This window comes from Blennius ocellaris, assembly GCF_963422515.1.
Source record: "Blennius ocellaris genome assembly, chromosome: 12".
In the NCBI taxonomy this organism is placed as follows: domain Eukaryota; kingdom Metazoa; phylum Chordata; class Actinopteri; order Blenniiformes; family Blenniidae; genus Blennius; species Blennius ocellaris.
This window is the reverse complement of record NC_137661.1, coordinates 20,617,065-20,633,366: the sequence shown is the minus strand read 5'-3', so window position 1 is coordinate 20,633,366 and position 16,302 is coordinate 20,617,065. Positions and strand designations below refer to the sequence as shown.

The following is a 16,302-nucleotide window of genomic DNA, read 5'->3' as shown; positions in this document are numbered from 1 at the left end:
TGCACTTTAATGAGTATTTATTGAAAACCAATAAACATATTAAACGAAAGGTTTTTTTTGTCCCTTTGCAGGTTTTACAAATGTACAAAGATACAAATCATTGCTTTGATCATTTTTAATCAAAAATGTCAATCATTTTATATGAAAAAAAAATCACAATCATTCTTTCTTTGCTAATACTTAATACTGCTGCGACTTCTCAGTGTGCAGGACAGTATTACACTAAGAGACACATAACAGTGACACCTGCCAGACACCAGCTTTAAACAGAGTAAAGAAAATTAAGGTAATGGATACATTTCCCCCGCCAGGTGTAGGACTAATGCAGCTCAAATGTCTTTATTCTGTTACATGCTCCTTAATACAATGCAATAAAAAAAAAGACAAGAATCATCTCATGCAAATACACAATTTGAGAATAACTATATCCTCCACAATCTGTGAGGGGTTGGAAAAAATATTGTGGCTAAATAAAATTACACAGTAGAAAAAAGGTGTACAAAAATAAAAGTAGCACAATAATAAAAATACTTGAAGAAAACCTGACCAATAATCAATAGACATAAAGGTGGGATTACGCTGTGTTCACACTTGCGCCGTTTGCTGAATGGGCCAAACATGAAACCATGAGACAAGATCAAATTATAGTACTTCTAACTTTGTGACCACACAAGGATTAAACAAAAACAACCAAACAAACGAAAAATCTGCTCTGCTTGACATCTGTAGCAACATGTGTTATGTAACATCAGTGTCTTTACATCTACAACGTCACTGTGTTCTGGAGAAAATGTACTTTTAGAATAATTTGATCATCTTCTTTAAACAATTGACACAGAAGAGAAGAGCCCCTATCTCACTGGGATCGCAAATAATTAGAAACACAGAAAATGTGAGAAAACCTGTTTATTAGCAACAATTTTTTTTTTTTAAGTATTGCTTTTGAGTTATATTGAGACTGTTGGGAAATTTGGGACAGTATAAATAAGGGATGTCTCCCGAGTTCGGCAATCATTTTATCAGAACCCATACAACTGTTAGGGAAGTGAGAATCAAGCAGCAGCAGGGATTATTTGATGGGTACCAGATTCTGCATGGCAGCATTCAACCTTACACAAATTCACCTGTGGATAAGATTTATTTTTTTTTTTAACTGGAACAAACCCAACAAGTGCGTAAACACTGAAAATGCAGCCCGACTTATTGGTGCGCGTGTATAGCAGGGGAAATATCACATTACTTGTAGGGTCCATAAAGTTATGTCTTTAAATTGCTGATGATTAAATCCTAATTTACTGTCTGTTCCTTCCCCATAGATGCTTTCTCATGCAAAACCCTATGTTTCAATGGTTAAACTTGTTGTATGTAGTACGAATCAGACCAGATGAGCTCTTTAAACTGTGATTCTTATTGCAACTCCTCAGGCCAAATATACTGTATTTTAACCTAATGTATTGTTCTAATGTTCTCAATTTACTCTCAAACTTACAATATATATTGATATTTTGATATATCAGTGATTGCTCGCTGCTGCACTGTATATTTTAGAAGTGTTCCTGCTCCAACCCAACCGGCCCGTTAAACATTTGAATGAAGTGTGCTAAAGTAGGCCAACATCTACAACATGCAGGGCAGGAGCTCTACAGACCTTTATTTTGAAGGGCAGCAGTAAAAATGGGGTCCCTGTGTATGCTGCAACATCTGTGAATCCTTTTCTTGGGATCAGCAGTTCCTCCCAGTCCAAAGTCTAATGTCAGTCACAGCCACCAAACTGTCTCTCACATGTTCATAGAGCTGAAGGCCAAGGAGGTGGTGTGCATTGTCGTAAGCCATCATACTGATGCACCAGGTCGAAAAGGTCACAGTCGAAAAGATGACATCACTGTCCAAGTATCCAGTGGGTGACACGGGTCACTGTGTGAAGAAGAACAGATTCTGTTCCACCCGGCTGGTTTTTCCCCCTGTCACAAACAAAGAAGACAAGATTAGTGTCAACATTGAACAAGCACACACACGCACACACACACACACACACACACACACACACACACACACACACACACACACACACACACACACACACACACACACACACACACACACACACACACACACACACACACACACACGGTGAAGAGTCCCCTGTAATTCCTCCTTACAGTGCTGCATGGTGGTCACTCCATTCCCAGGTCAGCAAACAGGTCAGGAGGAGGTAGGATGAGTAAAGGCTCATCAGAATCAATTCCCTGCATTGAACTGCTGTTGGGACTGTAAAAAAAAAGAAAAACAACAACCTGAAAATACCCTGTCTCTACGCACACGGTCTGTTGTTTGGACATTGTGTCAGCGCTGCCATGGATATGACGCCGGTCAAAGAGGTGAGAGGAGAATTAATGGGCCCTTGTCCCACCAGGACACCATTCACCTTTATTTCAGGGCAGGATTAGAGAGCGTTTCCATCTTTTCTCACTTTCTCTCAAACACAGAAAAATAAAACATGTGCTTGTTTCAGGTGTAACTCCAGCGAATAGCAAGGGAAACCTGTTTGCCTACAGGTTGAGCAGCATGCCTGGCATTTTTATATGTCTATGTGTGTGTAGGTGCATATACGCATGCTTAAGTATCTGTGTGCGTGCGTGTGTGTGTGTGTGTGTGTGTGTGTGTGTGTGTGTGTGTGTGTGTGTGTGTGTGTGTGTGTGTTATGCTCACTGTACTTACGGCTGCACTGCTGCCTCCGTCCCATGCACAGGACCTGTGGAGGCAGAACAAAGTAGAATAACATTAAAAATTGCAAAAAACATAATCATCTAATGCATTTCTATGGTTTAGTAATCAAACTTACTCGTATCTGGTTCACTGTTTCTACAAAAAGAGGGGAACAAATCATTATAAAATCATCCACGTCATGTGACTTTGACTAGTGCACACCCTGCCATGCATTTTTAAACGGGTGGATCCGGCACACACACACACACATCTGCACACGGTGCCTACCTGGCAGCTGACTCTGCCCCTTTAGGTGTATGGAAAAAGGTTGCCAACTTTTGAAGTGCTTCATGTTTCGCTCTAACAGGCAGAGAGACAAAATCACACAAATAAATCTTATTCACACCATGTGTGTGGGTGTGTGTGTGTGTGTGCGTGTGTGTGTGTGCGTGCGTGCGTGTGCTTACTGCATATGTGAGCCGTCAGCGTTGATGTGACTGTGACTGTGCTGGTGGTTTATGCTCAGGTCTTTGTTTGCTGTGAAATAAAAAAAGGCAAACTGATAAAGAGATCTGTCCAGATTAATAATCCAGGATGGCAGCGGAGACCGATCGGTGTCTTAAACTGCCAGACTTTGGACCGGTCAGCACAAAGCTTCTTCTTTTATTTCTCCAGCGTGTTCATCTCATGAATTAGTTGAGTTCAACATTTTAGTTGTGCCTGGCTGGAAAGTTAGTTTTAGCATAAAATGATAGAAATAATGTTAAAAGTATCGTGGATGTTGAAAGAAAAGCCGAACTAGACTCTAATATGGACATTAGATTTGAAACACATGTTCTATGGTCACTAAATGTGTAAAAAATCCATTGAGGATAACCTGAAGCTTCTAACTTCAGCCCTTTAATATCATATCTGGACTAATGCAAAATCTGACACAGCCTCTTCAATATCTGCTTTATTCCTCATGCTTGAAGCAACTTTCAGCAGCCATGCCTCTAAGAAAAGTATTTGCTCTATTAAGGTGTGCTGGATTTGCAGCAAACACCCAGTTAACCCTGCCAGTTAACCCTGCAAGCTATTTGTACCTCTGAATCTGCACCCTTAAACGGATGGATGAGAAATGCTGATAAATATAATCACTGCTTTTAATAAAAAGTAAACTTATCTCATTCAAAAACATCAATAACGGTTACATTATCTTTGTTTATTCTTTTTGAATGCCTTGGTCAAGATAGCACAGCGCAGAGATAAACATGATGAATGACGCTGTGCTGCACCACACAAAGCATTTTCAGTATATGTCAGTTATTAGAGCAATAACTGACATATACTGAGACCGGAGCGTTAAAGAAGCTTCCAGAATAATGGATCACAGTCTGGAAGGATATGAAAAGGGGACAAGGGAGTCATGAAGATGAAAATATAACACAGATAAGGGGATCTTACTCGTGTCTGGCATTTCTGGCATGGAGAGTGTCCTGTTGTGACTTCTGCAGAAAAAATAAATGAAAAAAAGTTGTTGTTTTTTTTCATCAAGAACAAAACTCACAGCTGAAGATCAATCGCTGTAGCTGCTGCTGACTGATCAAGATTGCAGATGAGGTTAACTTTTACTTACAATGCAGCCAGGGGATCTGCAGTTTCAGTTGCAGGGGAGACGGGCTCATCATCGCCAGTCCACTCCTCGCTGTCCTCCTCGACTGAGAACAGAAAAAGGAGCAACGTTTCAGCAGCTGCTGATAAACTTGAGCGCGTGCTTTAACCCCGACTCAACGCGTGGAACACTTACAGCTTTCTCCCGATAGCGGATAGTGGTTTGACACCCTGAGGAAGTAAAAACACAAGAGCAGATGATGATCATGTGTTTTACTAGATAGAAATGATGATGACTGTCATTGGGCTTCTTCGTGATGTTTACATGCAGTATGCCTCCTGCTGTGAACACGCACCTGTTGCCCGTGTTGGCAGCGTCTGGTTCGACAACATTGCTGCTGGCCTTGCGGGCTTTCTTTCCCAGCTCAAGCATCTCCTTGATGTCCAGCTCCACATGATCCACTGCAACATACCCATCTGCAACAGACTCAGTGTGTCACTGAAGATACTGAAACACACACACTGACGTGTGCAAATCACGTTTTGAGGGTGATTTTCTGTGCCAGCTTCACTCTTTTCGAAAAGGTTTTCATGCTTTCCAACGTTTTTATTACATAATTAGAAAGTTTAGAATTTTTTTGGGAACTCACAGTTGTTGGTGCTGTCCCGGGCCAGCCACTTCCCTTTGGGGCAGTTGGTCGTTCGGATGATGCTGACGACGTCTCCGCTCCTGACAGGCAGATCGTTCTTACGTGCCTTCGGTGTCACGGTTACGTTTGCCTGGTAAATGGCGTCTTCATGTCCGCTGATCTGACAAACACAGCGACAAGTCGAGAATAGAATATTTATATATAATTCTATAAGGGAACATTTGATCAAAATCTTCCCCTGACGCTCCCCAGATAATAAGAAAGGCCTCTCTCATCGTTGACTTATCACTACTTTAATATAATGAAGTCAAATCCAGATGCAGAGACCTTTAAAAAGACGAAGGCAGCTTCCCAGATCTGCTGTAGATTTTGGATTTTGACAAACTCAGGGTAGACAAAGGCCTGACCTCTTTACTTGTAGTCTACAGCGGCCCCCCAACGGGGTTATGAACCACATGTTGGAAACCACTAATCAAGAAGGGGAGAAGAGCCAATAGCAGCAGAACAGCCGACAGTGAAATACTCTGTGGAGGCTGCCGTCAGGCTCAGAGGGCAGAAGCTACTCTGCAATTTAACAATGAGGCTCCTTAAAATGATCAATAAATTGTGAAGTTCAACACTAACCGAGATGGCTTGCATGATCTTGCCTCAATGAATTAATTAGTCACTGAACAGCAGGGTTTTGACGTAGATGAGTGCCTGAGACTGATGTTTGGCTTACCCAAGAACGCAGTGAATTGCAATAATCAAATTACCATGATGTAAGAGCGTGTACGACCCCAAGAGCAAGTTGAGAAACAAGAGATCAAACACGCGAGACAGAAGCTTGTGCGGGTTGCTTTTTGCACTGGTTTTTAATTAAAGAGGCCCATGTCTGAATTTGTGTGAAGAAGTTCATTAATGTTGTATTTGCTGATACATGAGTAGAAACATATAAACAAGCAACAGCGGAGAGCTGAGGAACAAACCTAGGGGAACACATCGAACCCCCCCCCAAAAAAAGCAAATGTGATCAATACGTCAGTAAAACTGAGCGCTCCACAGTCAACGTATGAGGTATTACAAAATAAGAAAAGCAGGAAAAACACTTGTCATTCAGAACAGTCATCAGCTTTGACTTTTACAAAAAAGCGGTTATTTGAAGATTGGTTTGAAAATGTGGAGGGAGTCAAGGTTGGGTTTGTTGGCTACACAACAATTACTGTGGAATTTGCTACCCAAATTGTGGGTTAATCACAGAACTGATGGTATTGAGCAGAATTCAGGACCTACAGCTGTTTCTGATGATAAAGCACTCTGTTGTTCCTCTATTCCCTCCCAGCTCAGCTAAATCTTCTCTTTATATTGTTGTTGTTGTTGTTGTATTCATTTACCCAGGATGTCTTAAGCAGCTTACGCTCCGTTTCGGATTCAGGCAGGTGTTATACAAATCGTGGGCTGTTTTTCATGACACCCAAATTACTTGGTAACAAGATAAATAGAAGTGCTTTACAACTGAGAATTATTATAAAAGGTTGTTTTTCAAAAAGCGGCTCATGAAAGTTGATGCCAGGCCGAGACATGTTTGAAGGTGAGAGTACAAACAGGAATAAACATTAATGCAGCGAGAGGTGGAAGAGATGCAAAAGGGATCTGCAGCGCTCTACTGGATAACACTAAAAGGTTTTAGAATACCTATTAAACACATGGTGGACCAGGAAATCAAACATGTACAGCAAAGTATTACCACTAAAAAGCAGCTAGTGTCTGCTACAGAGCCGTAATCTTGATGATTTCAGAAGTGTGAAATCTACGACCACAAGCTTCTGATCACAGGCCAGCAAATATTTCTAACCATTTTTAACTGATTGAGAGTCGATTAATAACATAAACAGGCCCTGACTTTTTTGTGAGTATCATTTGAGATTATCATGAAGCCGTTCCAGCCATCATAAGTTTATAGAGGACTACAGTATCTCAGTTCGAAGTGATTACATCGAAGGTTTCACTTCTCAATGTGTGAAGCAGAGTTTGCACAACTGATGCAGCACTCTGTGTGCAATATGTATAAACCAACTCATTTGACAGTGATCTGAAATGAAACCTGTTAAATCTTAATGAGAGGATGAACACAGACCGAAATCTACCAGCTTTACAGTCTCAAGAGGAGCAAACAGGCTTTTCTGTGGTTAGTGTGTTGCAGACGTCTGCGTCACTGCGTTTAACATCCAGGGGCCTGTTATCGAGAGCAACAGGGTAATACCGGACAGGTGGTACGTGTTGACGTTATAATTGAAGACATGTCGCCCACATACGCAGTGCACGCTGCAGAGTGCGATAAGCATGACGTTAATCTAGTAATCCGGGGAGCTTTTCACTTAATGACATTAAATGCTGTGCAGCGAGTGTGCAGCCAGCTTTCCCAGTGCCTCCGCTGAAAACTACTGGTGCATTAAAACACTAAGAGTCAACCAGAGCAGCAACATTCGAAGCAATGCATTTTAAACAGTTTGACTCAGGACTCTGGAATATTTGAGGAGCTAATGAAAATGTATCTGTTTTGGTAACTTTGATGACTAAGTGCTTCTCCATGTGCTCAGTATTTTGAATATAAAATATTGACATGTACTGGACAATCGGTTTTTATCCTGAAAAATTACAAAAGTATAAAGCACAATGGGTACTCAGATCTGTCAGAAATGTCACCAACAATGAAACTAATGTTTACTCAGATTCCAATTGTTGCGCAGCTCAACTCTTCCACTTAGAGGAATGAATCCCGACAGGTTTCTATGCCAAGGCCTGCACCCCACCCTCCCCAGCTGCTCCTTCACTTTCCATACCTCTGTCAAAATTACCATCACTCACTTTGAATTTCTTTTTCAGCTCACTCTCCTTCTTCTCCCTCTCTTTCTGCTCTTTCTTCTCCCGTTCTTGTTTCTCCTTCAGTTCCTTCTTTTCCTTCTCCAGGCGCTGCTTCTCCCTCTTTTTCAGCTCCTTCTCATCTGGCCCTTCTGCAGCCACTTTCTTCTCTGGCCTGTGGACAAAACAATGAAAAAGGCTTGTTTAAAAGGGGCTGCTCGCAGTGCGATTAAATACTACAGGAGATTATAAAGAATATAATAACAGTCTTGAGGGTATATGAGGAGCAAAGAAGGAAATGTGAGTTTAAAAATTTTTAAAAAGATCCTTACTTGCCAAACCTGCCTGTCTTAGTTTTCTCTTGATTCTGTGAATACCAACAAAGAAATTAAACTCAATACATTTTGTACTAAAAAGGACATCAAACACATTTGGTCATGTAGAGAAATGGCTGATGCTTGAATAAATGTGACAACAATCTCACAAAACTGCTTATGGCTTCCTGTGCAGGCGCGTCATATGGATCTGTGGTGAAAAAAAACACATTTCCAGTAAACAAAGGATTTTCAACACATCTGATAATGTAAGCGTTTAAAGAAATGACTGGTGGAGTCCTCAAGATTAGATATGTTTATTATAAATGTCCTTTATGTATCATTGCTATCTCAGTACTCACATCTGAAGATATTGAGGGTTAGAAGGACTTAAACAGCACTTGAGAGATGTTAAGAGGAGCGAGCAGATTCATTGGTAAAAGAAAAAGGATTCCCTGCTCGATAAATAAGAAAATAAGACTCCTATTCTAGGGAGTGTGACCATAATAACTCTAGATACTCCAGTTCAATCAGAAAAAGAACACATTTTATATGTGGTTGGACAACATTAGATATTTCTATTCAGGTACAACATGGAGCTTACTCTTTGGTGGCCCTTTACGCTTCTTGCCAGCATCTGGCTTCCCCTTCTTCTTAGTGCCAGACCAGCCGACGTCTTCATACATGTTGTCTCCAGTCTCATAGGGACTGTTTCCATTTTCCAATTGAAGACTGAACGAGACAAAAGGTTGGACACACAGAAATGAACAACGAGCCTTCCGGAGACGACGTAGTATTGCAGAGCAGATCACGTGGGGATGAATTTGTATGTCTTACCTGTCCAATTGTGGCAAACCTTGAGGGACTGTGACAGAAGGAACTGAAACTGAATTACTATCAAATCCGTATTCAGTGTCTGGGTCTGCCTTAATCTGTGTCCCTGGAACAGCTGTCCCATTACTGTGAAACTGTGGCACTGCATCTCCGTCTACCGTATGTGGACCTGTGAAGGCCTCGTTCCCCCACTGTGCTGAAATATCCCGGGAAGGAATGACCGAATCTACCTCATCAAACTCAGGCACTTCCACTGTGTCAGTCTCAGGGTGGAATGGAACCCCTGCAGATTGGAGAGGAGAGACGTAAAACGGAATTAGCTGATGAACAGTTGAAACTTTGACTTCACCAAGTTGTAAAAAGTAGCGTTAAGGTCGTACCATTGTCTGCAAGAAGAGGAGTGGGAATTGAATCGCTGAGATTAGCAGAGGGAAGCTGCTCAGGCTTCTCTAGAGCCAGAGAATTGAGGGCTGGAAAAGTGTGTCTGGGTGGAGGAGGGGGGACTACCAGCATCTCTGGGGGGGAGTCAGGCAGCTCCACGCTGATATCTCCTAATGCTGGAGAAGCATGTTCTGAAAGAGCCACTTTGAAATCAAAAGGATGTACTGAGTCATAGTGGAAACCACTAAGCTAACAACAGCGAAACGTCTAAAAAGCTTTTAAAGACGGAAGAGTATTGAAAGAAAGATCAAGCAGACTGAAAAAAACCCCCACAAACCTCTCAAACACACAGTGCTTGTTGTTGAGATACAACTCAACACTAAGAACAGGCGATTACAAATCAGAAGTTGGAACAACCAACAAACACAACAAACGACAACAGCCTGCGACTTATTCATGTTTGTGTCAAACAAAAAGTTCATTTAAAATCTTCATCTAAGGAACATGAATAAGTAGAATATATATATTTCGCTAAGTCTAATGTGCAGCATGATTTTAAGTAAAATTATATTTCCAGTTTATATGCGAAATAGCTTGATCCTATTACACGAGATGAAGTGTGTGTTCGTTCTATGTGGCATTTAACTGACTTGGAAGTGTTTGTCATCACAGCTCTGTCATAGCGAGCATACCTTTGAAGCTCTGCCTTGCCTGTCTGCCTGCCTGCTGCGCACTTGTTTGTTAATTGAAGAAGAATGTGAGGACTGTTCTTGCTACGTATTCTTTACAGCTGCTTCTTCAAACCAACACCCGAGGCAACCCTGTGGCGCAAACCAAGCTATACATACCAGGTTGACTTTAAAGCTGAAAACCTACACTAACAAATCATACTCTGCAGCTCTGCAGTATCTCACATCTCAATGATAAGATAAGAATTCCGGCGCTTGATGTTTAGGAAGTAGTGAGGTGAGAAGAGCTCTGCTGCAATTGGTGTTCTTGGACTCACCAGGGTCGATGCCGTTGACCAGTTCTTGTTTTGGTTGGTGGGCACTCCCGGCTCCTCCTTCATAATCAATAGGCGGAAAGTCCAGGGAGGAAGGTATGAGCTCCTTGGCAGGCGGAAATTCTTCAGGTGGAGGGGTGATTGAGTACGGTGGAGTAGGATTTGTCAAGGAGCTAAAAGCGGAACAGGCGTCACAAGTGAGTGTCGACATGTCGAAGGTGACTGAATGTATAAATCAAGAAAAGTCTCCCTCGTAGTGCAGGAGAACCGATGGACTTGTAAAATGTGTTTTTTTCTGGTGTTTACCTGGTGGTCTTCCTCCGTGCCTTCTGCAGAGCACTGAAAATCCTCTGGTCAACTGAAATTCTTTTTTTCTCTGGGCTCATGTCTTCGGCCCTCTCCAGGGCAGACAGCGCAGAGTTTGAATGCTCTGTTTTCGGAGATGGCTGCAAAGAGGGAGGGTCTGTCACTGGAGGTTTCTCCACTTCAGTTACATAAACAGCCTCTATGCCCGGCTCAGCGCCAAACTCAGGCTCAGGCTCAGGCTCAGAGGGCAGCAGATATGAAGCAGAGAGCACTGGAGGGGGACTGGAGAGGGAATAACTGGATGGGCTGGGAATAGCTTCAATGTGAACAGGAATGTCGGGATCTTTTATCTGTAGCTGGGATTCATCCTCTGTGGTGGGGATTTCAAGTTCTGGGATGTCGGGAATAAAGACGGGAGGGGGGATGAAGGCAGGAGATTCAGGGATAATGGGTGATAGTGGGGTAACTTCTCCAACACTGGAGTTAGACAATGTGGGACTTTTTAAAAGTAGTAATTCTGGTGTCGGCATTTCAGGCTCAGGGGTAACAAAGTCAGAAGGCACTGGGATGAGTGGAGCTGGTCCAGGAACGCCTATGGTTGGGATGTCTAGGATTGGATCTGTTGCAATCTCTACAGAATCTCTTTTAGAGGACTTCATCAAGCTGAGCAAACTCTTCTTCTTCACTGTGGATTTAGGGGGTGGTGTGGCTTCCACTAGCTCGGCCGTACGTTCCTTCGGAGTTGTCGGATAGACCAAAGAGAACTTCTTGTCTTTAACATCCTTCTTCTGCTTCTCGTTGAGTAAATCTTCATCAGGCTTCTCCTTGCTTTCCTTTGTCTTGTCTTTGCCTCCTTTCACTTTTCCTTCACTCTTATCCTTCTTCTTAGAGTTGGTCTGGATGAGAGGCTTTTTCATGTCCTTTTTGTCATCTTTGAAGACCACTCTGGGGGCCATCGGTGTCTTTCCTTCCATGGACTGGCTGATGGAGGTCAGCAGGGATGGACGCGCTCCCACTGGGACATAATGAGTGGGACTCTGAGGAGGAGGAACAACCTTTGGTTTATCAGGGAGAGCAGGTTTGAACTTGGGTTGCTTCAGGTGGAGTTCTTCATCCTGGAACTTAGCCCTTAGGGCTTTAAAGTCCATTGTGCCTTCCTGGTGAAAGTATCACAGTGTGACAGCCTCAGGCGCAATTCTTGTGTCAGGCAAACACATTAATGGCCTGATCTACTTCAAGTTTGCACCAAAAAATAAAATAAAAAAACAGGCACATGCTGGACATTGCACACACACACAAATAAGACACACATGGAAGACAATCTACAAAAGAGATGCACAAAAGATTGCTTCTGAAACATCTGCTATGTAAACCACAAAATCCATGAACTGCAGTACATGGATATGGAATACAGGGTGTGTCTACCACATAGCATAAAACAGCAGGAGGAGACTCTACTCATAACAAGGAGGTTGAAAGTTGGGTTTTCTGTCTAATGTTGCAGGGTGAAGGATTTGCATATCTATAACTGCATTAAATAAATCAATGTTGCCAAAAAACTATTTTAAAATGCTTTGTACAATTGTACAATTTGGACAATATTATGATCTTTTGTATGAGTCTGTGTTTTAAGAGCACATCTGCTGTAGTATATTTGGGAACACTGCATTGTTATGGATAATCACCTGCTGTAGCCTGCATGTAAATAGTTACCGGTGGTATTTATCACTGTGTGAATCTGATGTTATCGTGATCCTGTTTTATAACAGAATAATAACAGTTTTTCATCTTATCCCATTTTGCACTCATGTGCCAGAGTTTAACGACTGTTTCTTGGGTCCCCTTAGGTTTCTCACACAATTATTCTTCTCTCTGACAAATAATGAATGGTCATGTGATTACAAATTAATAGATTAACTACATACTATACAAAACACTTATATTACAAAGTTGAGAACACATTTTAAGGTGTCTATGGCTTATAAATGAATGTACAATGATACAATGTCATTTACAATGTCTGGGTTGTTCATTGTTACATCTGAGTGAGGCATTTCCTCAGCTGGCTCCCTGTGTCTTTCATTTGCACACTTTTTTAGGTTTTGTAATCTTCTACTCTTCTATGACACTCCCAACACCATACTAAATAATTTCAGCTAACGTTATGGTGATTTTAAATAACAATGCAACACAACTATACTTTATATATTCCTGTTTAGTCACACATATTATTAGTGGGCCACCCTGAAAACACACGCAAAACGAAAGCCTTTTGTTTTTTGTATTTGTTTATTATTATCTTGTTTCATCTGATAAAGTCAAAGATATCCCAGCACAAAACCAGAGGAAATTGTTGAGATTTGATTTATTTTCTCCCTCGGGCTACTCAGAGAATGTAGGATGACCTGATGAGAGAGGCTCAACAAGTGACAATGTTTTCAAAATCCATGGTGAATAAGGCTGAAATGTTTGTAGACGCTCGAGTTACTTAGCAATGGTTCATTTTAGTCTCATTTTACAGCCTTTTATATTTGCGTTGCGTTTATAAGGGCGTCCATACACAAAAAAGCAGACTCGTTTAGTGACACAGTACGTGACATTTAAACATCCAACAAAATCATCATGAAGATTTACGGAAGGAAAAACGCAGCTTACCTGATCCATGTTTTTTTTTTGTTTTTTTTCCAATCCACTGAAAAGGTTTAAAAAAAACAAAAAAAAAAACCTTCCTTGATCGAGTAAGTAAATTCACCACTTCAGCCACTCATTCTGTTCCCAAAAAATACAATCTCAGTAGAAAATGAAGAGTTTAAAGAGTTGAGTCCAGTGGCTGTGCGTAAGTGCGCGCGTCTCGTGAGGCTGAGAGGCGTGCGGCTCACGCGTAAAGCAGGTGGTTTCAGTGCAGGAATGAGGCGGACTACTCGCTCATCTTTAGAAAACACCAGGGCTCGTCAAACGGGTCTGGCCTCGGTTGCGCATTTAACGCAACACCGTGACTCTCAACAGTACTGGATTTTTTTTTTTTTTGCTCCTGCCCTTCAGGAATGTGGCCCAGCTGGCACTGCGTGTACGCGCAAAACTGAGTCACTGTGATTGAAACTCTTCAGAGGCGTTTTCACGAACCCTTTGCAGTTATAGAACTGGGGCATTTCTTCTTGAATATCCAATCACGAACCTGAAAAAAACTGTGAGATTTTGTTGCTTTATGTGGAATGTTGCATTTGGGGATGTGCAGGTCACTGTGGCTTGACTTCAGGGTTTGAGGTAAACACAGAGGAAAAGGAAACAGGAGAGGTCGGTCAGCATTCCTGCTTTGTTACACAAAACACAAAAGAATTTGAATGGACTTTGGTGACACAATTACACCGTATGATATAGATCTGGGCCTCAGAAGAGTGTTGATGACTGGAGTCACATTGTGTCTGGATACAGGTCAATTTGTACTCATCAGGTCATTACTGGGTACAACTCTAAATAATGTTTTGACAAGAAAAACATTAGTCACCATTTAGTTTAAAAAAACAAGAAAAAACTTCACCCAGCTTGACTATTTCAGGGTGTGTTCATTCATCAAACACCGTGGTCTAAACCAATTCACACTTATATAGTTTATTTTCACCACTTCAAATCATTCTCAAAGCTCTTTCCTAAGTGACATTCACTCACACACCAATGATGGCTGCTGTCGTGTGGGATGCTTAACCTCTGGTGGGGGAAACTTGAGGTTCAGTCTTGCTCAACTAGTTCATTTTAAGATTAACGAAAGAAACATTACCTGGTGGAAACATTAGGATATGACAACGTGGACATGACAACAGCTGAAGTTTTCCATATAAGCAAACCTTTCTGCAGTCTCATAGAATCAGAGCAAACTGGATACTGGAGTGACTTACCACCATCTAATGATCGAAACACTCATTTAAGATACTGTACCTACAAGGATTTGTCCACTTGCACTTGTGAAAACAAGAGATTCTCGTCTGGCTCATTGTTGTGGTCATCTATGTCATATTTTTAGCTCACAATGAAAAGGTAGGTGAGCTGAATTTCAACTGCAATGCTAAAACTTTAAAAAGTAGCTTTAAGCCTGGTCGGACTGCAGCTCGTCTTCCTCGGCACAATGTGCAGCTTATCCTGGACAATTCAGAGATGTCACCGCTGGCAGCTTCCAAAGAAGGAATAGTCCCAAAGAAAACAGCTGACAGTGAAGTTTATGGATTATACAGTAACTGGGGCAGTGTTTATTTTTTTTTTGTTTGTTTTTGGAAAGACAGCTTGTCAAATGTGGTATTTATGCTTTCAGCAATAAAAAATGAGATTCCTCTCATCCCCATAAATTATGGGCGGTAAAAATCCTTCAGCTGAGTACCTGAAAAAAACAGCCTTTCCAAACATAAACTAACTGCACTGCCAGATAACATGTGATTGCAGTAAAGTGTTGGGTTTTTTTTTCGTTTCATTTTTATTTGTAAAACAATGCCAAATGTATTCTGTCTGTTGCTCTTTAAATGAATAAAAGTGAAAAGGCTTGAGCCTTTGTTCTGTGGTTGCTCTCTATTAAAGCTTCTGACAGCTTGCCAGTGTACCAGGAAGTGACAGGTCATTAAAGCAGTGTTAAATTACATCAAAACGCTTCACACTAAGTAAGACACACCAGGGGGGTCACCTCTGCCATGCACACACCATTAGACTCACTCTCTTTCATGCACACTCAGGAGGCAAGACGCATAACAAGGCATAGTCATTTGGGATGTGTTTATTTGCAACATTAATACATGGTGGAATACGTAAATCAAGATCGAACCAAAAAAATCATCTAAAAACCCACAGTAGAATGTCATATTCATAAAGATAAAAATAATGTGTAAATTTACATTAAGAAACTGTTAGCTGAGGTAAAGTTAAAATAGGTCTAGAAATGTTATGTACTCAAACAGCAACGTTCCCTTTTTATTCAACGTCTTTGCTCATCTTCTACTTGTCAAAGTTTTTAAGTTAATCAATGTCATAGTCCAAAAGAGTTCTCGAGTGACATGGGGACTCTGGCCATAAAATAGGGAGTCATTGGCATCACAGTTGATGTAGTAGCGGAGGAGGCTGCAGTCCGCACGCGGACAGCGGCAGTTTGGCACATGACCAACAGACAGACAGATGGGTCGAGCATCATTGTAATCTCAAATACCGATCTGGGCAAACAGGATGGAGGCGAGCAGCAGTCAGGGCGACAACGGGCGAGACCCTGTCTGCTGCCCGCAAAACCAAAATACAGCTCTGAGGTACAAAAGCAGAAGGCTGTGGTACAAAAAGTTTTGGGTAGCATAAACCGAGAGAGCTGATTTGCATGAGACATAAAAATCTCACAGTGATGGGAATCAAGACGACAAAGAAGGGTGTGATGTCAGGTGGAGGGTGGTAACCAGAGTTAGTGAGTGAAGACAGAGACAAAGACCAACAACATTCATGCACAGGAACATAAACCGCTGAGGGAGAAAGAGGTGAATAAAACCCAGGAAAATGGATAAAGAACACATACATTGGTATTGCTTGGGTTATAATGTCAAGAGCTTGCATAACTGAGGCCTTCCTATTTTATGGCACAGAGGTCCAGTGGACAGAATGGTTGTTGTTGTTGTTGTCGTTATTTACAAAATGAGTTTGGCAAACCAACGATCAG

The 16,302-nt window shown here is 41.6% G+C and overlaps 1 protein-coding gene across 1 annotated transcript; it reads right to left on the bottom strand.

Annotated features, from left to right (window-relative positions):
- Position 1: 1 nt before the first annotated feature.
- Positions 2-13,292, bottom strand: LOC308137543 (uncharacterized protein; the record flags this gene model as incomplete). The annotated part of the gene is made up of 20 exons (XM_080506295.1): positions 2-1,961; positions 2,160-2,268; positions 2,719-2,752; positions 2,843-2,862; positions 2,995-3,066; positions 3,174-3,243; positions 4,153-4,196; positions 4,325-4,406; positions 4,496-4,530; positions 4,656-4,776; positions 4,950-5,109; positions 7,797-7,965; positions 8,123-8,157; positions 8,275-8,315; positions 8,709-8,836; positions 8,942-9,221; positions 9,319-9,510; positions 10,326-10,495; positions 10,629-11,785; positions 13,284-13,292. 19 exons carry the CDS (start codon positions 13,290-13,292, stop codon positions 2,175-2,177), a joined length of 2,913 nt encoding a protein of 970 aa, XP_080362421.1. The 3' UTR covers positions 2-1,961; positions 2,160-2,174.
- Between the last annotated feature and the right edge of the window lie 3,010 nt (positions 13,293-16,302).